The following is a 24537-nucleotide window of genomic DNA, read 5'->3' as shown; positions in this document are numbered from 1 at the left end:
ACATTGTCTGTTAATATAAGTGACACAGGCCCAGTGGTAGAAAATAGCTTTATTTCGTTATTGGTGTTAGACACCTTGTGTGTTCCACAACAGTAGTGCTTCTAATGCATAGACAATATACATGACCTACATTATCCACCACTACCAAAAAGTTATTTTTGTTTTCCCCATTCTTCAGCCTCACTGGATACCATGGGTAGACAAGAACAGTTTACACATGCAAAGACAACTGAAATAGCAGACTAATGAAGTTAAATATGAATAGACACATAAAGGGTCAAGTAAATACAAGGGATCCTGTACTGACAATGACTTAGTAAGGCACACATTCTATCACAATACAATCTTTCTACCCATAGGGCAGCTTGTTGTACAAAAACTGGCCAAGATTGTGCCACGAGAAGATTTTGTAGGAACAATACTAAAGTTATTAGTCACGCTCCAGAGCTTTTGTAGATTTTCAGCCAGTAGTTTTTAAAGTAGTGCTCACAGGCCAAAATGGGTCCCTGAAAATTGTGTAATGTCATCCATATGTTGTCCTGCAACCATTTTTCTTCTTCAATTCGTACAATATGATACAAATGTTTAAGTGCTTAAGATCCCAGACTGTGTCTTTAAGTAGGCTAACAGGTAAAGCCATACAACACCTTTGACATGTCTACCTTTCAGATGTATCGCATCTCCCATACTTATACACATTCCTCAACAAATTGACCTGTGGTCAAATACACACATGTATACAAATCTAGATAGAAGTGCTGAGAGGGACATTAAATACTGGGTTGTGTCATTAAACATCTGACCATGATATCCCTCTTCAACCTTATGGTATCGATTACCAACTGAACTACAGAGGACCAATGTGGTTGAGTATGGTGCTTACAACAAAAGGATAGTGGGTTCGATTCCCAGGACCACCTGTATGGAAAATGTTTGCACATATGACTAAGTGGCTTTGGATAGAGATGTCTGCTGAAAGGCATATATTATATTATTCATGATTGTGGTGCCAACTATCCCGCTCCTATAGTCCACCTCACAGCGTTCCCCTCAGAGCTGGGGGTGAGAGGGCGGAGGGATGACAGGATGGGTGGGGGGCCCATACTCCCTGTGCTCCAGGAGTGGGGGAGGGTGGGGTGACTGGAGGGAGGGACAGGGGAGGTGAGGGTGGAGAGAGTTCCACGCAGACGGTCAGCAACGGAGAAACATGGAGAAGAACGGATAGGGCGCAGGACGGCATCTTATAGAGAGAGAGAGAAGATGGTTACAATATAGGACTAAGGACATTTCTGTATTTAATTCAGATGTGTAAATAACATGAACCAGTGCAAATAGGCTTAAGTATCGATCTGAATTGTGCGCGTGTCTTGGACTGTGTCCTTACCCTCCAGTCCAAAGGGCGGCGCCAGTAACGTCTTGGCCTGGCTGTTTCCTGCCTGCGCTGCCCTCTGATAGAAACCAACTGCTGTTCTGAAGCACTGGGTCACCCCGAACCCACTCTCATAACACTGACCCAGGAACAGCAGGGCATCTCTGTCCTACACACAGACAGAGAAACACACATCATCACATCACACTGAACTGAGACCAGGTTATGATTGAGACCGTGGGCTATAATTACAGTTGTATAGTTTAAGTGCAGTGGAAGTCACTCACTCCGCTCTCCGCTGCCATCTTCAGGTAGTGCACTGACTTAAGGCCGTCTCTGACGGGCTCCTGCGAGAACAGAGACCCCAGGTACACTTGAGCCTGAGAGAGAGAAAGAGAGAAAGAGAGAGAATGGAGAGAAAGAGAGAGAGAGAGAGAATGGAGAGAATGGAGAGGAAGAGAGAGAATGGAGAGAAAGAGAGAATGGAGAGGAAGAGAGAATGGAGAGGAAGAGAGAAAGAGAGAGAATGGAGAGAAAGAGAGAGAGAGAGAATGGAGAGAAAGAGAGAATGGAGAGAAAGAGAGAAAGGAGAGAGAATGGAGAGAAAGAATGGAGAGAAAGAGAGAAAGAGAGAGAATGGAGAGGAAGAGAGAATGGAGAGGAAGAGAGAAAGAGAGAGAATGGAGAGAAAGAGAGAAAGAATGGAGAGAAAGAGAGAATGGAGAGAAAGAGAGAAAGAGAGAGAATGGAGAGAATGGAGAGAAAGAGAGAATAGAGAGAGAATGGAGAGAAAGAGAGAAAGAGAAAGAGAGAATGGAGAGGAAGAGAGAATGGAGAGAGAATGGAGAGGAAGAGAGAAAGAGAGAGAATGGAGAGGAAGAGAGAAAGTGAGAGAATGGAGAGGAAGAGAGAAAGAGAGAATGGAGAGGAAGAGAGAAAGTGAGAGAATGGAGAGGAAGAGCGAAAGAGAGAATGGAGAGGAAGAGAGAAAGAGAGAATGGAGAGGAAGAGAGAGAGAGAGAATGGAGAGGAAGAGAGAAAGAGAGAATGGAGAGAAAGAGAAAGAGAGAATGGAGAGAAAGAGAGAATGGAGAGGAAGAGAGAGAGAATGGAGAGAATGGAGAGAGAGAGAGAATGGAGAGGAAGAGAGAAAGAGAGAGAATGGAGAGGAAGAGAGAAAGAGAGAGAATGGAGAGAAAGAGAGAAAGAGAGAGAATGGAGAGAAAGAGAGAAAGAGAGAGAATGGAGAGAAAGAGAGAAATGGAGAGAAAGAGAGAGAATGGAGAGAAAGAGAGAGAATGGAGAGAAAGAGAGAGAATGGAGAGAAAGAGAGAGAATGGAGAGAAAGAGAGAGAATGGAGGGAAAGAGAGAAAGAGAGAATGGAGAGAATGGAGAGAAAGAGAGAAAGGAGAGAAAGAGAGAGAATGGAGAGAAAGAGAGAGAATGGAGGGAAGAGAGAGAGAGAATGGAGAGAAAGAGAGAGAATGGAGAGAAAGGAGAGAGAATGGAGAGAAAGAGAGAGAATGGAGAGAAAGAGAGAGAATGGAGAGAAAGAGAGAGAATGGAGGGAAAGAGAGAGAATGGAGGGAAAGAGAGAGAATGGAGGGAAAGAGAGAATGGAGGGAAAGAGAGAGAATGGAGGGAAAGAGAGAGAATGGAGGGAAAGAGAGAGAATGGAGGGAAAGAGAGAGAATGGAGGGAAAGAGAGAGAATGGAGGGAAAGAGAGAGAATGGAGGGAAAGAGAGAGAATGGAGAGAAAGAGAGAGAATGGAGAGAAAGAGAGAGAATGGAGAGAAAGAGAGAGAATGGAGAGAAAGAGAGAGAGAATGGAGAGAAAGAGAGAAAGAGAGAGAATGGAGAGAAAGAGAGAGAATGGAGAAAGAGAGAAAGAGAGAATGGAGAGAAAGAGAATGGAGAGAGAATGGAGAGAAAGAGAGAGAATGGAGAGAAAGAGAGAAAGAGAGAATGGAGAGGAAGAGAGAAAGAGAGAGAATGGAGAGAAAGAGAGAGAATGGAGGGAAAGAGAGAAAGGGAGAGAAAGAGAGAGAATGGAGGGAAAGAGAGAGAATGGAGAGAAAGAGAGAGAAAGAGAGAAAGGAGAGAATGGAGAGAAAGAGAGAGAATGGAGAGAAAGAAAAGAGAGAGAAAGAGAAAGAGAGATGGAGAGAAAGAGAGAAAGAGAGAGAATGGAGAGAAAGAGAGAAAGAGAGAGAATGGAGAGAGAAAGAGAGAGAATGGAGGGAAAGAGAGAGAATGGAGGAGAATGGAAAGAGAATGGAGGGAAAGAGAGAATGGAGGGAAAGAGAAATGGAGGGAAAGAGAATGGAGGGAAAGAGAGAATGGAGGGAAAGAGAGAATGGAGGGAAAGAGAGAAAGAATGGAGAGAGAATGGAGAGGGAGAAAGAGAGAGAAATGGAGAGAAAGAGAGAGAATGGAGAGAAAGAGAGAAAGAGAGAGAATGGAGAGGAAGAGAGAGAGAATGGAGAGGGAGAAAGAGAGAGAATGGAGAGAAAGAGAGAGAATGGAGAGAAAGAGAGAGAATGGAGAGAAAGAGAGAGAATGGAGAGAAAGAGAGAAAGAGAGAGAATGGAGAGAAAGAGAGAGAATGGAGAGAAAGAGAGAGAATGGAGAGAAAGAGAGAGAATGGAGGGAAAGAAGAATGGAGGAAAGAGAGAATGGAGAGAAAGAGAGAATGGAGGGAAAGAGAGAATGGAGAAAAGAGAGAGAATGGAGAGAAAGAGAGAGAATGGAGGGAAAGAGAGAGAATGGAGGGAAAGAGAGAGAATGGAGGGAAAGAGAGAATGGAGGAAAGAGAGAGAATGGAGGGAAAGAGAGAGAATGGAGGGAAAGAGAGAGAATGGAGGGAAAGAGAGAGAAAGAGAGAGAATGGAGAGGAAAGAGAGAAATGGAGGGAAAGAGGAGATGGAGGGAAAGAGAGAATGGAGGGAAGGAAAGAGAGAATGGAGGGAAGAGAATGGAGAGAAAGAGAGAGAATGGAGGAAAAGAGAGAATGGAGAGAAAGAGAGAATGGAGAGAAAGAGATGAATGGAGGGAATGGAGAGAAAGAGAAAGAGAGAGAATGGAGAGAAAGAAAAGAGAGAGAATGGAGAGAGAGAAAGAGAGAGAATGAGAGAAAGAGAGAGAATGGAGAGAAAGAGAGAAAGAGAGAGAATGGAGAGGAAGAGAGAGAGAATGGAGAGGGAGAAAGAGAGAGAATGGAGAGGGAGAAAGAGAGAGAAAAGGAGAGAGAGAAAGAGAGAGAATGGAGAGAAAGAGAGAAATGAGAGAAATGAGAGAGAATGGAGAGAAAGAGAGAGAATGGAGAGGGAGAAATGAGAGAGAATGGAGAGAAGAAAGAGAGAGAATGGAGAGGGAGAAAGAGAGAATGGAGAGAAAAGAGAGAGAATGGAGAGAAAGAGAGAGAATGGAGAGGAAAGAGAGAAGAGAAAGAGAGAATGGAGAGGGAGAGAGAGAATGGAGAGAAAGAATGGAGAGGAGAGAAAGAGAGAGAATGGAGAGAAAGAGAGAGAAATGGAGAGAGAAGAGAGAGAATGGAGAGAAAGAGAGAGAATGGAGAGAAAGAGAAGAATGGAGAGAAAGAGAGAGAATGGAGAAAAGAGAGAGAATGGAGAGAAAGAGAGAAAGAGAGAGAATGGAGAGGAGAATGAGGGAAAGAGAGGAGAAAAGGAGAGGAGAAAGAGAGAGAATGGAGAGGAGAGAAAGAGAGAGAATGGAGAATGGAGAGAAAGAGAAAGAGAGAGAATGGAGAGGGAGAAAGAGAGAGATGGAGAGGGAGAAAGAGGAGAGAATGGAGAGGGAGAAAAGAGAGAGAATGGAGAGGGAGAAAGAGAGAGAATGGAGAGAAAGAAAGAGAGAATGGAGAGAATGGAGAGAGAGAATGGAGAAAGAGAGAGGGAGAGAAAGAGAGAGAGAATGGAGAGGAAATGGAGAAAAGGAGAGAATGGAGAGAAGAATGGAGAGGGAGAAAGAGAGAGAATGGAGAGGGAGAAAGAGAGAGAATGGAGAGGGAGAAAGAGAGAGAATGGAGAGGGAGAAAGAGAGAGAATGGAGAGGGAGAAAGAGAGAGAATGGAGAGGGAGAAAGAGAGAGAATGGAGAGGGAGAAAGAGAGAGAATGGAGAGGGAGAAAGAGAGAGAATGGAGAGGGAGAAAGAGAGAGAATGGAGAGGGAGAAAGAGAGAGAATGGAGAGGGAGAAAGAGAGAGAATGGAGAGGGAGAAAGAGAGAATGGAGAGAAAGAGAGAGAGAGAGAGAGAATGGAGAGAAAGGAGAGAGGAGAATGGAGAGAAAGAGAGAGAATGGAGAGAAAAGAGAGAAAGAGAGAGAGAGATGAATGGAGAGAGGGAGAAAGAAAGAGAAAGAATGGAATGAGGGAAAGGAGAGAAAGAGAGAGAGAATGGAGAGGGAGAAAGAGAGAATGGAGAGGGAGAAAGAGAGAGAATGGAGGAAAGAATGAGAGAGGAGAGAAAGAGAGAAGAATGGAGAGAAAGAGAAATGAGAAAGAGAGAATGGAGGAAAGAGAGAATGGAGAGAAAGAGAGAAATGGAGGGAAAGAGAAGAGAGAATGGAGGAAAGAGAGAAAGAGAGAATGAGAGAAAGAGAGAGAGAGAGAATGGAGAGAAAGAGAGAATGGAGAAAAGGAGAGAAAAGAAAGAGAGAATGGAGGAGAGAGAATGGAGAGGAAAGAGAGAATGGAGAGAAAAGAGAGAGAATGGAGAGAAAGAGAGAGAATGGAGAGAAGAAAGAGAGAGAATGGAGAGGAGAGAAAGAGAGAAATGGAGAGAAAGAGAGAATGGAGAGAGAGAGAAGAGAAAGAGAGAAATGGAGAGAAAGAGAGAATGGAGAGAAAGAGAGAGGGAGAGAAAGAGAGAAAGAAAGAGAGAGAATGGAGAGAATGAGAGAAAGAGAGAGAATGGAGAGAAAGAGAAAGAGAAGAATGAGAGAAAGAGAGAGAATGGAGAGAAAGAGAGAATGAGAGAAAAGAGAGAGAATGGAGAGAAAGAGAGAGAGAAAGGAGAGAAAGAGAGAAAGAGAAAGAGAGAATGGAGAGGAAAGAGAGAAAGAGAGAGAATGGAGAGGGAGAAAGAGAGAGAATGGAGAGGGAGAAAGAATGGAGAGAAAGAGAGAAAGGAGAGAAAGAATGGAGAGAAAGGAGAAAAGAGAGAATGGAGAGAAAGAGAGAGAAGAGAAGAATGGAGAGGGAGAAAGAGAGAGAATGGAGAGAGAAAGAGAGAGAATGGAGAGGGAGAAAGAGAGAGAATGGAGAGGGAGAAAGAGAGAGAATGGAGAGGGAGAAAGAGAGAGAATGGAGAGGGAGAAAGAGAGAGAATGGAGAGGGAGAAAGAGAGAGAATGGAGAGGGAGAAAGAGAGAGAATGGAGAGGGAGAAAGAGAGAGAATGGAGAGGGAGAAAGAGAGAATGGAGAGGGAGAAAGAGAGAGAATGGAGAGAAAGAGAAAGAGGAGAGAAAGAAGAGAATGGAGAGAAAGAGAGAGAATGGAGAGAAAGAGAAGAGGAGAGAAAGGAGAGAATGGAGAGAAAGAGAGAGAATGGAGAGGGAGAAAGAGAGAGAATGGAGAGGAGAGAATGGAGAGGAGAGAGAGAATGGAGAGAGAGAGGAGAGAGAGAATGGAGAGGGAAAAGAGAGAGAATGGAGAGAGAAAGAGAGAGAATGGAGAGAGAAGAGAGAGAATGGAGAGAAAGAGAGAATGGAGAGAGAGAGAGAGAGAGAAATGGAGAGAGAGAGAATGAAGAGAGAGAGAGAGAGAATGAGAGAAAGAGAGAGAGAATGGAGAGGAAGAGAGAGAGAGATGGAGAGAAAGAGAGAGAATGGAGAGGAGAAGAGAGAAAAGAGAGAGGAGAGAAAGAGAGAGAGAAAGAGAGAATGGAGGAGAGAAGAGGGAAAAGAGAGGAAGAGAGAAAGAGAGAATGGAGAGAGAAAGAGAGAATGGAGAGAAAGAGAGAGAGAATGGAGAGAAAGAGAAGAGAAAGAAGAGAAAGAGAGAATGGAGAGAAAGAGAGAGAATGGAGAGAAAGAGAGAAAGAGAGAAAGAGAGAGAAGAGAAAGAGAGAGAATGAGAGAGAAAGAGAGAGAAAGAGAGAGAGAATGGAGAGAAAGAGAGAGAATGGAGAGAAAGAGAGAGAAGAGAGAGAAAGAGAGAGAGAAGAGAGAAAAGAGAGAAATGGAGAGAAAGAGAGAGAATGGAGAGAAAGAGAGAGAATGGAGAGAAAGAGAGAGAATGGAGAGAAAGAGAGAGAATGAGAGAAGAGAGAGAAAAGAGAGAGAAAGAGAGAGAATGAGAGAGAAAGAGAGAGAATGGAGAGAAAGAGAGAATGAGAAGAGAGAGAAAGAGAATGGAGAAAAGAGAATGGAGAGAAAGAGAGAAATGGAGAGGAAAGAGAGAGAGAAAAGAGAGAAAGAGAGAGAATGGAGAAAATGGAGAGAAAGAGAGAGAGAAAATGGAGAGGAAGAGAGAGAGAAAATGGAGAGGAAGAGAGAGAGAAAATGGAGAGGAAGAGAGAGAGAAAATGGAGAGGAAGAGAGAGAGAAAATGGAGAGGAAGAGAGAGAGAAAATGGAGAGGAAGAGAGAGAGAAAATGGAGAGGAAGAGAGAGAGAAAATGGAGAGGAAGAGAGAGAGAAAATGGAGAGGAAGAGAGAGAGAAAATGGAGAGGAAGAGAGAGAGAAAATGGAGAGGAAGAGAGAGAGAAAATGGAGAGGAAGAGAGAGAGAAAATGGAGAGGAAGAGAGAGAGAAAATGGAGAGGAAGAGAGAGAGAAAATGGAGAGGAAGAGAGAGAGAAAATGGAGAGGAAGAGAGAGAGAAAATGGAGAGGAAGAGAGAGAGAAAATGGAGAGGAAGAGAGAGAAAAATGGAGAGGAAGAGAGAGGAGAGGAAGAGAGAGAGAAAATGGAGAGGAAGAGAGAGAGAAAATGGAGAGGAAGAGAGAGAGAAAATGGAGAGGAAGAGAGAGAGAAAATGGAGAGGAAGAGAGAGAGAAAATGGAGAGGAAGAGAGAGAGAAAATGGAGGGGAAGAGAGAGGAATGGAAGAAAGTTCAAAGAAAAAGACTGTTAGAAAAATACCAATGTTCTTTTAGGCAACGTCTCACACTCGCTACACATACAACACACTCCCTCACTCCTCACCTCTCTCAGCCCAGCTGAGGCAGCCTGTTGCAGAAGGCTGATGGCTGTATCCAGGTCCTGTTGTGTGCTCTGCTGCCCTCTGCTGCTCAGGAGGAGTTTGGCACAGCGGTACTGAGCCTGACTGTGACCCCCTGTCGCTGCCTGGCTGTAGAAATCAAGAGCCTGTACAGGGAACATGAAGAGGGGAGTCACAAGGCAGGAATTGTGTAATTGACTGTGTGAGTTTCACTGTGTGCGCGCGCTTGGATGTGCACGTGACTGTGTGCCCGTGTGAGTTTGACTGCATGTGAGATTGAGTGCGTGTTTCTTACCTTCTCCTTGTCTTTGCATACACCCCTGCCTTTCTCGTAGCAGACTCCAGTGTTGAACTGGGCCTTGCAGTAACCCCGTCTGGCTGAGGCCAGGAAACAGGAGAAGGCTGCCTCATAGTCCCCAGTCTGAGCACTCTTCAGACCGATGATGTTGAGGACTACAGGAACACTGGAATCGGCCACCTGTTGGAGGTTCTGGGTCGCCCCCGCCAGGGCGTCCTGAGGAACACAGAGGGCAAAGGCCAGGGTCAAAGGTCATCAACAGGAGACCGGCAGCTTCACCATCAGAGGAATGAATCAGCCTAAAAACTCACCTGGTCATTCTGCTGCCCAGGCTGTTCCCCGTCTCTGGTTCTGTGGTTGTCTTCAGGCTGGGAGGACTCTGAAAAGGATGACTCCTCTGTAACATGGAAAGATACAAAAAAATAATCATCCCCTCTGCAGCGGCAGCTTTACATATAGCGCCCGCTCTCGCAGGCTTTCTGTCCGACTTTCACCTGCTACCGCAAGAACTGGTCCCTAACCGCAGTACCGCAATGTTACTTTAGAAGTATGTGATGCAACTCGCTTGCCAGCCATGGTCCCAGCAACTTCGCTGCCTATAGGCAATATGAAATGCGCAAAAATAACCTAATAGGTTAAATGAGCAGATTCTCATGTGGCCCATTATTAGGCTATCAGGCAATATGCCAGACGTATTTTGAAGAGAGCAGAGTTGCAGACAGCTTTGAGCTACGTGTTATAGCCTACCTTTTAGAGGAGTGGGACGATTTTCAGACAGACAAATATGGGTGATCAAAATGCATTTCTAGGCAATGCATTTCTAAACTACAGCCTAATCATATTTAAGAAGTTAATTTCCTCGGAAGCTGCCCTCTACATAGAACATACCCTACTAGTTTAAGTGAGACCACATGAGGTTAGCTCAGATACAGCTAATGAACTTGAAGCAGCCTGAATGATGAGGGGACACTTGAGCTACCTTTTGCATATAGGATATAACCAACCTTTCAGGAGGGGAACGATTTGCAGGCAAAGACAAACGGCTAATTAATATTTATTGATAAGGGAAAAAAGGTGCAACTCTCTCCATGGTATGCACGTGTAGCACATTTTCCGTTTCAACGATGATCACGTCTCGATTGCACCTCCCCTCACGATGGTTGAGCGCCCTCCACTTTTTTCCATTGTCAATATTTATTTATTTCCAGACCCTGTCGTGAACTATAGCCTAATCATATTGAAGTTAGTCCTCTGAAAGATGAGCGCCACATGATTCTCTGCCCATATATAGGCAGCCTACTCCGTCATTGACGCCACATACTATAGGCACACGTGACCTGGCGCGCCCAGCTACTGAACTCGAAGCAGCGAATACTTGGTGTGAATAATGTGACAGGGGTGCTTGTAATACAATAGGCAGGCTAACGCATACAAAGCAAAAACATGGCCTTTTCCAAATTATCTGCGGGACTCCAAATATAAATTCATCCCAAAGTTGTCTGTCTGATCGCCCCCGCACGCAGCATGAGAAATGCAGACCGCGCCCCAATGATCTCTGTCGGGACCTGCAGGTCCCACGGTCATTCCAAGGGAATGCAGCCCTCTACTATGGGGCAGCAGGGTAGAGCGTTGGATTAGTAACCAAAAGGTTGCAAGTTCAAATCGCCCAGCTGACATGGTACAAATCTGTCATTCTGCCCCTGAACAGGCAGTTAACCCACTGTTCCTAGGCAGTCATTGAAAATAAGAATCTGACTTGCCTAGTTAAATAAAGGTAAAATAAAATACTATGTTGCTTTATCATGTAGTCTGGTAGGCATGGATTTGTGAAAAGCACGATGTAAGATAAGATAAATATTGTTACCCTGACCAAACACTTAACATGTAAAGGTAGAATGTGAGACTGACCCGTTCCAGAGGAGTCGTGACTCAGAGTTGCCCTCTTGTGGTCAGAGAGGTGACTGTCAGCAGTCAGATGGTCTTCATGAAACTGGTCAGGGCTGCTGTAGCTGCTCCTGGGACTGCTGTGTTCCTGGCTCGGGACCTGCTGGCTCGGGACCTGCTGGCTCTGTCTCTGGGGCAGACAGTGCACACTCCTCCCTCTGGGCAGCACGTCACGGCGAGATACTGGACAAACACAGTGGGAAGGAGATCAGACTCATTCTGCATTCATGTACTTCCAGAAAGCTTTGAAATTGAGCAGAGAAATGAGCTTCAGAGTTCCCTCGTCTGAATGTCACGGCTCAATATCCTTGAATTGCTTGGGATTATATTGTGTGTGGTGGGACTCACGTCGCTCCAGTAGGACGCGGTAGCCACACTTCTGCAGGGTTCCCTGGATGGCCAGGCATCCTGTGTTGGGGTTCTGGTTGGGGTCACTCCCAGAGAACTGAGAGTGGATCCTCCTACAGATCTGCATCAACAGCACCGCAGCTGCCCCCTTAACAGAGAGATCACAGGTCATTGTTTCCCCCCCCCCCAAGTGTGCCATGTGCTTTATATTTGCATCTTAAATGCGTGAAAAGTAGCCAATACCCAGCCAACTGCATCCAAGGCAGTGTAGCGGGGGAGCCCAGCGTAGCAGAACTGAGAGGTCCTCTTCCTCCTCTTGTCTCCATCGTCCCCTTTCTGAGAGCTAAGAGAGAAACAATGTGATATGAATAAGTTGTACATAAACTTGATTGATTTATTAGGATCCCCATTAGCGACAGCTTGTCATACCGGGGTCGGACAAAACGGAAAAAAAGACATTACAGACAAGACTTCACAATTGACATACATTTTAAAACATGAATATGTAGTGTGTGTGTGCGCATCTATTAGTTACATGTCAGATTCCTCATCCCCTAGTTACTCTGCTGTATTAAACCATCACGGCAGGCGCCTCAATGAGAGAGGGTGGTAATCTCCGTTTCCCCTACAGCACACCAGGAAGTAGAATCAGATTTAAAAAACACCTTATGGAACAGCAGGGACTGTGAAGTAACACAAATATATGTACAGACACATGCATACACACACATGATAACATACACACACGTACACATGGATTTTGTGTTGTAGATATGTGGTAGTGGAGTCGGGGCCTGAGGGCACTCACTATGTTGTGAAATCAGTTATGAATGTATTGTAATGTTTTTAAAATTGTATAACTGCCTTAATTTTGCTGGACCCCTGGAAGAGTAGCTGCTGATTTGGCAGGAACTAATGGGGATCCATAATAAATACAAATTGCACAGTGGAAACAGGCCAGGGCCACAGGATGATGCAACCAGCTGCAAGGCTGGCAGAGGGTCGCAGAGCGCGTCACAGGAGGGGGGACACTATGGAGGTGTGAAGGGAAGGAGATTATTTTTTCCCACCTTTATTTAACCAGGTAGGCCAGTTGAGAACAAGTTCTCATTTACAACTGTGACCTGGCCAAGATAAAGCAAAGCAGTGCAACATAAACAACAACACAGAGTTACACATGGAATAAACAAGAGTACAGTCAATGACACAATAGAAAAATCTATATACAGTGTGTGCAAATGTAGTAACTTTAGGGAGGCAATAAATAGGCCATAGTGGCGAAATAATTACAATTTAGCATTAACACTGGAGTGATAGATGTGCAGATGATGATGTGCAAGTAGAGATACTGGGGTGCAAAAGAGCAAAAAAATAATATGGGGATGAGGTAGTTGGGTGGGCTATTTACAGATGGGCTGTGTACGGGTGCAGTGATTGGTAAGCTGCTCTGACAGCTGATGCTTAAAGTTAGTGAGGGAGATATAAGACCCCAGCTTCAGTGATTTTTGCAATTTGTTCCAGTCATTGGCAGCAGAGAACTGGAAGGAAAGGCAACCAAATTAGGAGTTGGCTTTGGGGATGACCAGTGAAATATACCTGTTGGAGCGCGTGCTACGGGTGGGTGTTGCTATGGTGACCAGTTAGCCGAGAAGGCGGGGCTTTACCTAACAAAGACTTATAGATGACCTGGAGCCAGTGGGTTTGGCGACGAATGTGAAGCGAGGGCCAGCTAACGAGAGCATATAGGTCGCAGTGGTGGGTAGTATATGGGGCTTTGGTGACAAAACAGATGGCACTGTGATTGCCTCCAACACTCTACTCAAATTAAATGTAGTCTGTATTGTAAATGACATCACTGAAGTCAAGGATCGGTAGGATAGTCAGTTTTACAAGGGTATGTTTAGCAGCATAAGTGAAGAAGGCTTTGTTGTGAAACCAGAAGCCGATTATAGATTTTATTTTGGATTGGAGATGCTTAATGTGAGTCTGGAGGGAGAGTTTACAGTCTAACCAGACACCTAGGTATTTGTAGCTGTCCACATATTCACAAGTCAGAAACGTCCAGAATAGTAGTCGGGTGGGTGGGTGTGGGCAGCGATCGGTTGAAGAGCGTGCATTTAGTTTTACTAGCATTTAAGAGCAGTTGGAAGCCACGGAATGTGTGTTGTATGGCACTGAAGCTCATCTGGGGGTTTGTTAACACAGTGTCCAAAGGGCCAGAAGTATACAGAACGGTGTCGTCTGCGTAGAGGTGGATCAGAGAATCACCAGCAGCAAGAGCAACATGATTGATATATAAAAAGAAAAGAGTCAGCCCGAGAATTGAACCCTGTGGCACCCCCATAGACTGCCAGAGGTCCGGACAACAGGCCCTCCGATTTGACACGCCAAACTCTATCCGAGAAGTAATTGGTGAACCAGGCGAGTCAGACATTTGAGAAACCAAGGCTGTTGTGTCTGCCGATAAGAATGCGTTGATTGACAGGAGTCGAAAGCCTTGACCAGGTCAATGAAGACGGCTGCACAGTACAGTCTTTTATCGATGGCGGTTATGATAGTGTTTAGGACCTTGAGCGTGGCTGCGGTGCACCCATGACCAGCTCGGAAACCAGATTGCATAGCGGAGAAGATACGGTGGGATTTGAAGTTTGTTAACTTGGCTTTCGAAGACTTTAGAAAGAAAGGGCAGGATAAATATAGGTCTGTAACACTTTGGGTCTAGAGTGTCTCGCCCTTTGACGAGGGGGATGACCGCGGCAGCTTTCCAATCTTTAGGGATCTCAGACGATACGAAGGAGGTTGAACAGGCTAGTAATAGAGGTTGCAACAATTGCGGCAGATAATTTTAGAAAGAGAGGGTCCAGATTGTCTAGCCCAGCTGATTTGTAGGGTTCCAGGTTTTGCATCTCTTTCAGAACATCAGCTATCTGGATTTGGGTGAAGGATAAGCAGGGGGGCTTGGGCAAGTTGCTGAGGAGGGTGCAGAGCTGTTTGCTGGGGTAGGGGGTAGCCAGGTGGAAAGCATAGCCAGCCGTAGAAAAATGCTTCTTGAAATTCTCGATTATCGGTGGTGACAGTGTTTCCGAACCTCAGTGCAGTGGACAGCTGGGAGGAGGTGCTCTTATTCTCCATGGACTTTACAGTGTCCCAAAACTTTTAGGAATTTGTGCTACAGAATGAACATTTCTGTTTGAAAAAGCTAGCCTTAGTTTTCCTAACTGACTGTGTATATTGGTTCCCAACTTCCCTGAAAAGGTGCTTATCGTGGGGGCTATTCGATGCTAATGCAGTATGCCACAGGATGTTTTTGTGCTGGTCAAGGGCAGTCAAGCCTGGAGTGAACCAAGGGCTATATCTGTTCTTAGTGTTCTTCTTGATTGGGGCACGCTTATTTATGGCCAGGATACCCAGGCCAGGTCGATTCGAAAGGCCTGCACGCCTGAAGTGTTTTAGGGAGCGCTTGACAGTGATGAGGGCTGGTCGTTTGACCGCGGACCCATTACGGACGCAGGCAATGATCGCCGAGATCCTGGTTGAAGACAACAGAGGTGTATTTAGAGGGCAGGTTGGTCAGGATGATATCTATGAGGGTTCCCGTGTTTATGGATTTAGGGTTGTACCTGGTAGGTTCATTGATCATTTGTGAGATTGAGGGCATCTAGTGGCATCTAGTTTAGATTGTAGGACGGCCGGGGTATTAAGCATATCCCAGTTTAGGTCACCTAACAGTACAAACTGAAGATAGACGGGGGGGCAATCAATTCACATATGGGGTCCAGGGCACAGCTGGAGGCTGAAGGGGGTCTATAACAAGCGGCAACAGTGAGAGACTTATTTCTGGAAAGGTGGCTTTTTAAAAGTTGAGGCTAACTGTTTGGGCACAGACCTGGATAGCATGACATAACTCTGCAGACTAACTCCGCCCCCTTTCACAGTTCTATCTTGGTGGAAAATGTTGTAGCTGGGGATGGAAATTTCAGGATTTTTGGTGGCCTTCCTAAGCCAGGATTCAGACACGGCTAGGACATCAGTGTTGGTGGAGTGTGCTAAAGCATGGAATAAAACAAACTTAGGGAGGAGGCTTCTGATGTTAACATGCATGAAACCAAGGCTTTTACGGTTACAGAAGTCAACAAATGATAGCGCCTGGGGAATAGGTGTGGTACTGGGGTCTACAGGGCCTGGGTTAACCTCTACATCACCAGAGGAAGAGTAGGATAAGGGTACAGCTAAAGGCTATAAGAACTGGTCGTCTAGTGCGTTGGGAACAGAGAATAAAAGGAGTCGATTTCTGGCCGTGGTAGAATAGATTCAGGCCATAATGTACAGAGAAGGGTATGGTAGGATGCGAGTACAGTGGAGGTAAACCTAGGCATTGACAAAATAAACCTAGGCATGGGACAAAATAGCTATCTAAGGCAAGGTGATCGGGACTGAGGGCTCTGCAGTGAAGTAAAACAATAAGAACTAGCCGAGACAGCAGTAGACAAGGTATATTGACAGAGAGAGGCATAAAGCAGTCACAGGTGTTGATCGGGAGAGCTAAGACAACAATGGGTAAATGGCGATGAATGGGCAGAGCAGGTCAGTTAGGTACATACAGGACCTGAGCTCGAGGCTGGGGCCGACAGATAAAAAAAAAAACGAGGTATCGTGTTAATGAAACAGTCCAGGGGACATCAGCTGTGTAGCCGAGTAACGGAATAGCCTGTTGAGAACACATCGGGCGATTACGTCAGCAGACCAGTCATGATGGATTAGCGGGGCTCCGTGTCGACAATAAAGGGTCCAGGCCAATTGGCAAAATAGGTATTGTAGCCTTAGAATTAGCTGGTATATGGGCCTAGCTCGAGGCTAGCTCAGAGCTAACTGGTGCCTGCTTAGGGACAGAGGCGTTAGCTAAACTGAGCCACTAATTTGCAGCTAGCTAGCTGCGATGATCCGGTGTAATGATCCAGGTCGGCAGGAATCCGGTGATGTGGTAGAGAGAAGCAGTCTGATATGCTCTGGGTTGATATCGCACTGTGCAACTGGCTGGTATTGTCCGAGCTAAGGCTAGCTGGTGTCCGAGTTAAATGTGAAGACCGCTAGCAGTGGCTAACAAAGACTAGTAGCTAGCTAGCTCCTGATGGAGGTTCCAGTTATAAGGAATACAAAAAATTAATGAAGGGGTGAGGTACCTGCTGTTGGGAGAGTGACAGCCGGTGGAGAGCAGGGTGGAGGTGTTGATGACCTCATCTTCCACATGGTGATTCGGAGACAGGCGCAGGGGGGCTGTGCCATGGCACCGGCTCAAAACTGGTGGCAGAGGGGTACGAGATGGGTTTGTGATTGTGTATAGAAGAAGTTGACTTCATTCAGCAAAGCAGCCAGGTATAGCCTGGAAGATACTGGGAAATTCCATGGTAACAGAATGATGCTGAGATTTTTCACTTTAAAATGTCAAACAAAAACCAATGATTGCAAAGTTAAAACAACCGATAACTCTTTAACAAGGACTATGTTTAACAAAAATGTCCACTGAAAATTGTACCAAAACACATTTACTTGAAGAGTGCAGATGCAAAAGTTTTGCAATCATTGGTTTTTGTTTGGCATACATTTCAAAGTGAACAATCTGAGTCTCAGCATCATTCTGTTACCATGGAATTTCCCCAATTGCTAAAACTGTCTACATTTCTGCACGTTACAAACACAGAGAACAAGCATTGTCCTTTATATGTGATATGCATTATAATAAAAGGAGCTCGAAGTACTTGTTTAGTCTGTGCAAATCAGGTCTTTCTCGGCATAATGATGTTCAAATAAATCACCGTAACATAAGGTGTCATCGAACAGGTTACAGCAGTGAGTAGCTAGTTAGCCAATGTTGTTTTTTTAGCTAGTCAATGTTATGCAGACACCTCGAATTGTCTGAAACCAAAACAGACTTGATCACAGTTGACAGGGTGGAGGCCGTGGCTAATCAAAACACCCATAAAAACGAACTGTAGCTATGTGGAACAGAAACTAGCATGGCCTAGTTAAGGCATAAACTGTGAAGGACCTGCTCCCGTTGTAAAACATTCTAGAACACGAGAGAACTTGCTATCAATCCTGTCAATGATTCTAGCTGGTGGGCATAATAGTAGTCTTGACAAAATAAAATATTAACGAGCTGGACAATTGCAAATCTAACACATTATTATGACACTTTTATAGACCCATTTAGCAAGCTTCGACGTGAGTGCATAATCAAGGTTAGCTAGCTAATGTTGGTACTGAACAGAACATGCCAATTATATTTCGCTCACCTCTTCCAACAAACCCTTGTACTCTCCACATGTTTCGTTGTCCTGAAGCTAATTTCAAGATTAATATTTCTACATATTTGCCCTACATTTGTGTATTTAAAAATTCACTGCGGTAGTATTCTCGCCCCATAAGCACAGGACGAGTACAGTAGCAGTCTAGATACAAAAATAAAGCATGGAACAGTCACGAGTTATTTTGGAAGAAGGCAAGCCACGGCAAGGAACGTCACCCGGAAATAGCACAACGTGACGTGTTGCGGGAAGGTAGACTTTTGAACGTGTGTATATCCATCGGTCCTTGTAAAATGTGATATTGTACCCCCTAGCCCAAATGTCAGTTGTATATTCTTTATATATAACCGTGTTCCCCATGTACTTTTTTGTATTGATTTGATATAAAACATAAATAAAATAAAACATAAATACATCCAAAAAGTGTTGGGGGAAGGTCCCTTGCAGCTTCACATTGCCGTCGACCGAATTCTTCTTCGATAAGGTTTAAACGCGGTTGGTATCCAAAAAATGTTGCATTACTGCCGCCTACTAGACTGGAGTATAACTCCCTTTGCATAAAAATACGACATTAAAAATACCTTACCATCTTAACACTACACCCCCCAAAAAAAACAACAACACATTTACATTACATTTACATTTAAGTCATTTAGCAGACGCTCTTATCCAGAGCGACTTACAAATTGGTGCATTCACCTTATGACATCCAATGGAACAGCCACTTTACAATAGTGCATCTAAATCTTTTAACACCATACTCCACTATTTAAATCAGTTTAGTCCTATTTCAGGCCAACAGCCTGAAAGGATGTGACACCACCACTTATCACACCCTGTAACTCTTCTGAGGTCAGGTCTCGCACACCCAAATACCTCTCTGCAGCTGCCACCACAACCTCAATTTATGACGACTTACGTTCCGTCCCTGCAGTACAGTCGAAAAGCCAATGATATGAATGATAAAAATCAAATCATACTGAAACATACAACACCTGTAAAAAAGTTTGGACACACCTACTTATTCAAAGTTTTTTTAGTATTTTCTACATTGTAGAATAATAGAGAAGACATTACAACTATGAAATAACACATTAAATCATGTAGTAACCAAAAAAGTGTTAAAAAATATATAATCAATATATTTTAATTTTAAGATTCTTCGAGGTAGCCACCCTTTCCCTTGATGACAGCTTTGCACACTTGACATTCTCTCAACCAGATTCATGAGGTAGTCTGTAACCTGTAATGCATTTCAATTAACAGGTGTGCCTTGTTAAAAGTTAATTGGTGGAATTTCTTATCCTTCTTAATGCATTTGAGCCAATCAGTTGTGGTGACAAGGTAGGGGTGGTATACAGAAGATAGCCCTATTTGGTAAAAGACCATGTCCATATTATGGCAAGAATAGTATAAATAAGCAAGAGAAACGACAGTCCATCAATACTTTAAGACATGAAGGTCAGTCAATGCAGAACAACCATCAAGCGCTATGATAAAACTGGCTCTCACGAGAATCGTCACAGGAAAGGAAGACCCAGAGTTACCTCTGCTGCAGACGATAAGTTCATTAGAGTTACCCGCCTAGGAAATTGCAGCCCAAATAAATGCTTCACAGAGTTCAAGTAACAGACACATCTCAACATCTACTGTACAGTGGAGACTGCTTGAATCAGGCCTTCGTAGTTGAATTGCTGAAAAGAAACCACTAAAAAGGACACCAATAAGAAGAAGAGACCAAGAAACACAAGAAATGGACATTAGACCAGTGGAAATCTGTCCTTTGGTCTGATGTGTCCAAATTAATTTTTGGTTCCAACCGCCGTTTCTTTGTGAGATGCAGAGTAGGTGAACGGATGATCTCCGCATGTGTGGTTTCCACAGTGAAGAATGGAGGATGAGGTATGATGGTGTGTGGGTGCTTTGTTGTTGACACTGTCTTTGATTTATTTTGAATTCAAGGCACAATTAACCAGCATGGCTGCCACAGTATTCTACAGTGATGTGCCATCCCATCTTGTTTGCGCTTAGTGGGACTATCATTTTGTTTTCAACAGGATAATGATCCAACACACATCCAGGCTGTGTAAGGGCTATTTGACCAAGAAGGAGAGTGATGAAGTGCTGCATCAGATGACCTGGCCTCCACAATCACCCGACCTCAACCCAATTGAGATGGTTTGGGATGAGTTAGACCGTAGAGTGAAGGAAAAGCAGCCAACAAGTGCTCAGCATATGTGGGAACTCTTTGAAGACTGTTAGAAAAGCATTCCAGGTGAAGCTGGTTGAGAGAATGCTAAGAGTGTGCAAATGTTGGCTACTTTGGAGAATCTAAAATATATTTTGATTTGTTTAACACTTTTTTGGTTTCTACTTCATTCTATATGTGTTATTTCATAGTTTTGATGTCTTCACTATTATTCTACAATGTAGACAATTGTAGAAATAAGGAAAAACCCTTGAATGTGTCTCCAAACTTTTGACTCGTACTGAATATCAATTGTTGGTTTATCCCTCTGTACTGGTACAGATCTACTACTCACACCACTCCTCTCGGGATCTCTCCCCTTTGACCCATCTTCCTCTACTTTCTTCACTGTCTCAGCATATGACAACTACTGCACTACTCTAACCCTGAAAACCTCAACCTGCTTCTCTCACACTGGACATGTCTGATCCCCAGCCCCATGGGCCCCACTACAATTACAGTTTATATATATATATATATATATATATATATATATAAATATATATATATTTTTACAATCGCTAGGACCCATTTCTCAATACTTAGGTCACTTTTCAAAACTCTTCATACAGTTCTCCTAACTAATTTTCAGCATGGCACAGCAGTTCATTTCACGTTCAAAATGCCCTAAAACTACCAAAACATGTCATTCATGTCTCAAATCAACTCGTTCTTCCATAACACTAGCAACGGTTGTCACCCAACAAGCACACATTGTCACTCTCATAAAACAATGACAACACTAACAGGTAGCATTACACAATGTTTTCTTTACAAAACAAGAATGACACATCTACTGTTTAGAATTCACTGCAGTATATGTTACAGGAATGTATCAGACATGATGCAATATGCTTCAATATGTTTTATGTTATTGAGTGATTCCAAAATACAATAATTTGTCTATACACAATCTACAGATACAGTAGCAATACTAGTCAAACCTGTCTTATGCATTTGGCCACAGGTTCTCATCCACGTCACATCTTATGTCATCTTGGGCAATACACCTAGGAAAGAATCTTCTGCAGATATGTCCAGGCATCCCGCATTCATTGCGTCCAGGAGGGACATTTGATCATGTGGATGGTGGTCATAAACCTTCCACCTCCATGAGGAAAATAATTCCTCTATGGTGTTGAGGAATGGAGAGTAAGGAAGTCTTGCGAACACGTTTAAATGTTTTATTCACGTCGGCTGCAGTGAAGGAGAGTCCGCAGGTTTTGGTAGCGGGCCGTGTAAGTGGCACTGTATTGTCCTCAAAGCAAGCAAAGAAGTTGTTTAGTCTGTCTGGTAGCAAGACATCCTGGTCCGGGACGGGGCTGGTTTTCTTTTTGTAATCTGTGATTGACTGTAGACCCTGCCACATACCTCTTGTGTCTGAGCCGTTGAATTGCGACTCTACTTTGTCTCTATACTGACGCTTAGCTTGTTTGATTGCCCTGCGGAGGGAATAGCTACACTGTTTGTATTTGGTCATGTTTCCAGTCACCTTGGCCTGATTAAAGCAGTGGTTCGCGCTTTCAGTTTCGGGCGAATGCTGCCATCAATCCACGGTTTCCGGTTTAGGAAGGTTTTAATAGTTACTATGGGTACGACATCACCGATGCACTTGCTAATAAACTCGCTCACAGAATCAGTGTATTCGTCAATGTTGTTGTTTGACGCAATGCGGAACATATCCCAGTCCACGTGATCGAAGCAATCTTGAAGGGTGGAATCAGATTGGTCGGACCAGCGTTGAACAGACCTGAGCGCGGGAGCTTCCTGTTTCAGTCTCTGTCTATAGGCTTGAAGCAACAGAATGGATTCGTGGTCAGCTTTTCCGAAAGGAGGACGGGGGAGGGCCTTGCATGCGTGGTGGAAGTTAGAATAACAATGATCCAGGGTTTTACCATCCCTGGTTGCACAATCGATATGCTAATAGAATTTAGGGAGTCTTGTTTTCAGATTAGCCTTGTTAAAATCCCCAGCTACAATGAATGCTGCCTCAGGATATGTGCTTTCCAGTTTACATAGAGTCAAATAAAGTTAGTTCAGGGCCATTGACGTGTCTGCTTGGGGGGGAATATATGCGGCAGTGATTATAATCAAATTGAATTCTCTTGGTAGATCATGCGGTCGACATTTGATTTTGAGGAATTGTAAGTCAGGTCAACAAAAGGACTTGAGTTCCTGTATGTTGTTGTGATCACACCACGTCTCGTTAATCATAATGCATACACCCCCGCCCCTCTTCTTACCAGAAAGATGCTTGTTTCTGTTGGCGCGATGCGTGAAGAAACCAGGTGGCTGTACCGACTCCGATTGCGTGTCTCGAGTGAGCCATGTTTCCGTGAATCAAAGAACGTTACAGTCTCTTATGTCTCTCTGGAATGCTACCCTTGCTCGGATTTCATCAACCTTGTTGTCGAGAGACTAGACATTGGTGAGTAGTATGCTCGGGAGCGGTGCACGATGTGCCCGTCTTGGGAGCCTGACCAGAAGACCGCTTCGTCTGCCCCTTTTACGGCGTCATTGTTTTGGTTCGCCGGCTGGGATCCGATCCATTGTCCCGGGTGGTGGGAAAAATACAGGATCCACTTCGGGAATGTCGTATTCCTGGTCGTAATGATGATGAGTTGACGTTGCTCTTATATCCAGTAGTTTCTCCCGACTGTATGTAATAAAACCTAAGATTACCTGGGGTACCAATGTAAGAAGTAACACATAAAAAAACAAAATACTGCATAGTTTCCTAGGAACGCGAAGCGAGGTGGCCATCTCTGTCGGCACCGGAAGTTAATCTCTCCCTATCCCAGTCTGCTGTCCCCACTTGCTTGAAGATGTCCGCCATTGTTCCTGTACCCAAGAAAGCAAAGGTAACTGAACTAAATGACTATCGCCCCGTAGCACTCACTTCTGTCATCCTGAAGTGCTTTAAGAGGCTAGTTAAGGATCATATCACCTGTACCTTATCTGACACCCTAGACACACTTCAACTTGATTACCACAACCAATAGATCCACAGACGATGCAATCGCCTTCGCACCGCACACTGCCCTATCCCATCTGGACAGGAGGAATACCTGTGTAAGAATGCTGTTCATTGACTATAGCTCAGCATTCAACACCATAGTAGCTTCAAGTTCCTTGATGTCCACATCACCAATAAACTAACATGGTCTAAGCACACCAAGACAATTGTGAATTGAGCACGACAAAACCTATACCACCTCAGGAGACTGAGAAGATTTGGCATTGGTCCTCAGATCCTCAAAATGTTATACAGCTGCACTGCTTCCTGCCATCCAGGACCTCTATACCCAGCAGTGTCAGAGGAAGGCCCTAAAAATTGTCAAAGACTCCAGCCACCCTAGCCCTAGACTGTTAGCTACTGCACGGCAAGCGGTACCGGAGCGCCAAGTCTAGGTCCCAGAGGGTTCTAAACAGCTTCTACACCCAAGCCATAAGACTCCTGAACATCTATTCACATGTCTACCCAGACTAGTTGTATTGACCCCCCCAATTTACACCGCTGCTACTCTCTGTTGTTATCATCTAAGCATAGTCACTTTAATAACTCTACCTACATGTGCATATTTCCTCAATTACCTCAACTAACCGGTGCCCCCTGTATATAGCCTCGCTATTGTTATTTTACTGCTGTTCTTTAATTATTTGTTACTTTTGTTTCTTTTTTTTCTTTTTTTTTTTTAAACTGCATTGTTGGTTAGGGATTGTAAGGGCTTGCCACCTCACACCTGCCTTCCATCTTTGAGGACATGTATTTCCGTTGTTAGAGCAGTCACTCTAATATCTTGTCAATATAATAGAGAATCTTTGTTCCTAGCCAGTGAAACTAGCATTCCAGTCACCATTGACACATCTTCTATTGAGTCTGTGTTAATTGTAAATATCCTGAATATAACTTACTCATTTTATATGGATCCCCGTTGAATATTACACAAATGCTTGTAAACATTGAGTTGCGGTATTAGCCCTTATTGTTGAAGGCCCTTGCTGAAAATGTAGTTCTACCTTTTGTGGCAGTCTAAGCCTGTTAGCCTGCAGCCTTGTTGTATTTATATTTGACTTGTGATTCATTGTTAATAAATTAAATTGTGATTTTTCACACTGTTTTTTATAAAATTATATTCTCTAGAGTCTGACTCTGAGTGAGAGAGTGGCTCTTTCTGTACGGTTTAATGAGGAACTAGCTGTTCTTTTCTTTTATTGGCTTAATGGGTTGCCCCCTTAGACAACTTGGAGCACATCCTGGAAACACACACACACACACACACACACACACACACACACACACACACACACACACACACACACACACACACACACACACACACACACACACACACACACACACACACACACACACACACACACACACAACAACAACAAAAAAAACATATACATATACATGTACATGATGCATGCATGGTGTTTTGTGTGTGTCACATTTCAAAGGGTCCATTACTGAACACTGGGTTTCCTGGCAGTGACTAGGGCCCCTTGGAAACAGCAGGCCCCTCGGCCCTATGTTACTGGTGTTGGGGATGGAGCAATTCTCTGTGCCACTGTCTCAGGGGGGATTCGATTATGCGGAGCAGCGGGGCACAGGGCATTGACCCATCACGTCCTCGGGCATAAGCGGGGAGGGAGGAGCTTCCTTCTACCAACGAACAGTAATCTGCGCCTCTCTGTCAATTTTGTCAACAAGGCAGCACGGTGGATTGTCCAGAAACATGCAAAATCTCTTTTCCATAAAATAAATGATTTAATTTTCTAATTAGGTTTCATTGGGAAGGCAGATAAAGCATTTTTTATCAAAAGCAATCCTTTT

At 44.2% G+C, this 24537-nt stretch overlaps 1 protein-coding gene and 1 long non-coding RNA gene across 5 annotated transcripts in view; one reads left to right on the top strand and one right to left on the bottom strand.

Annotated features, from left to right (window-relative positions):
* Nucleotides 1-24537, top strand: part of LOC127913987 (uncharacterized) — a 45443-nt gene that overhangs the window by 1686 nt on the left and 19220 nt on the right. The window lies entirely within an intron of this gene.
* On the bottom strand, nucleotides 31-17903 carry LOC118375627 (DAP3-binding cell death enhancer 1-like). Its single transcript, XM_035762208.2, has 11 exons — nucleotides 17438-17903; nucleotides 16325-16442; nucleotides 11388-11487; nucleotides 11145-11292; nucleotides 10761-10979; nucleotides 9164-9249; nucleotides 8850-9068; nucleotides 8539-8700; nucleotides 1657-1749; nucleotides 1385-1538; nucleotides 31-1240 (listed from the first exon to the last, which is right to left on the bottom strand). The coding sequence occupies exons 1-11, from the start codon at nucleotides 17466-17468 to the stop codon at nucleotides 1014-1016; spliced, it is 1557 nt and encodes a 518-aa protein (XP_035618101.1). The 5' UTR covers nucleotides 17469-17903; the 3' UTR covers nucleotides 31-1013.

This window comes from Oncorhynchus keta, chromosome 30, assembly GCF_023373465.1.
Source record: "Oncorhynchus keta strain PuntledgeMale-10-30-2019 chromosome 30, Oket_V2, whole genome shotgun sequence".
Taxonomy (NCBI): domain Eukaryota; kingdom Metazoa; phylum Chordata; class Actinopteri; order Salmoniformes; family Salmonidae; genus Oncorhynchus; species Oncorhynchus keta.
The sequence above is the reverse complement of the archived record's forward strand: the minus strand, read 5'-3'. Positions and strand labels throughout refer to the sequence as shown.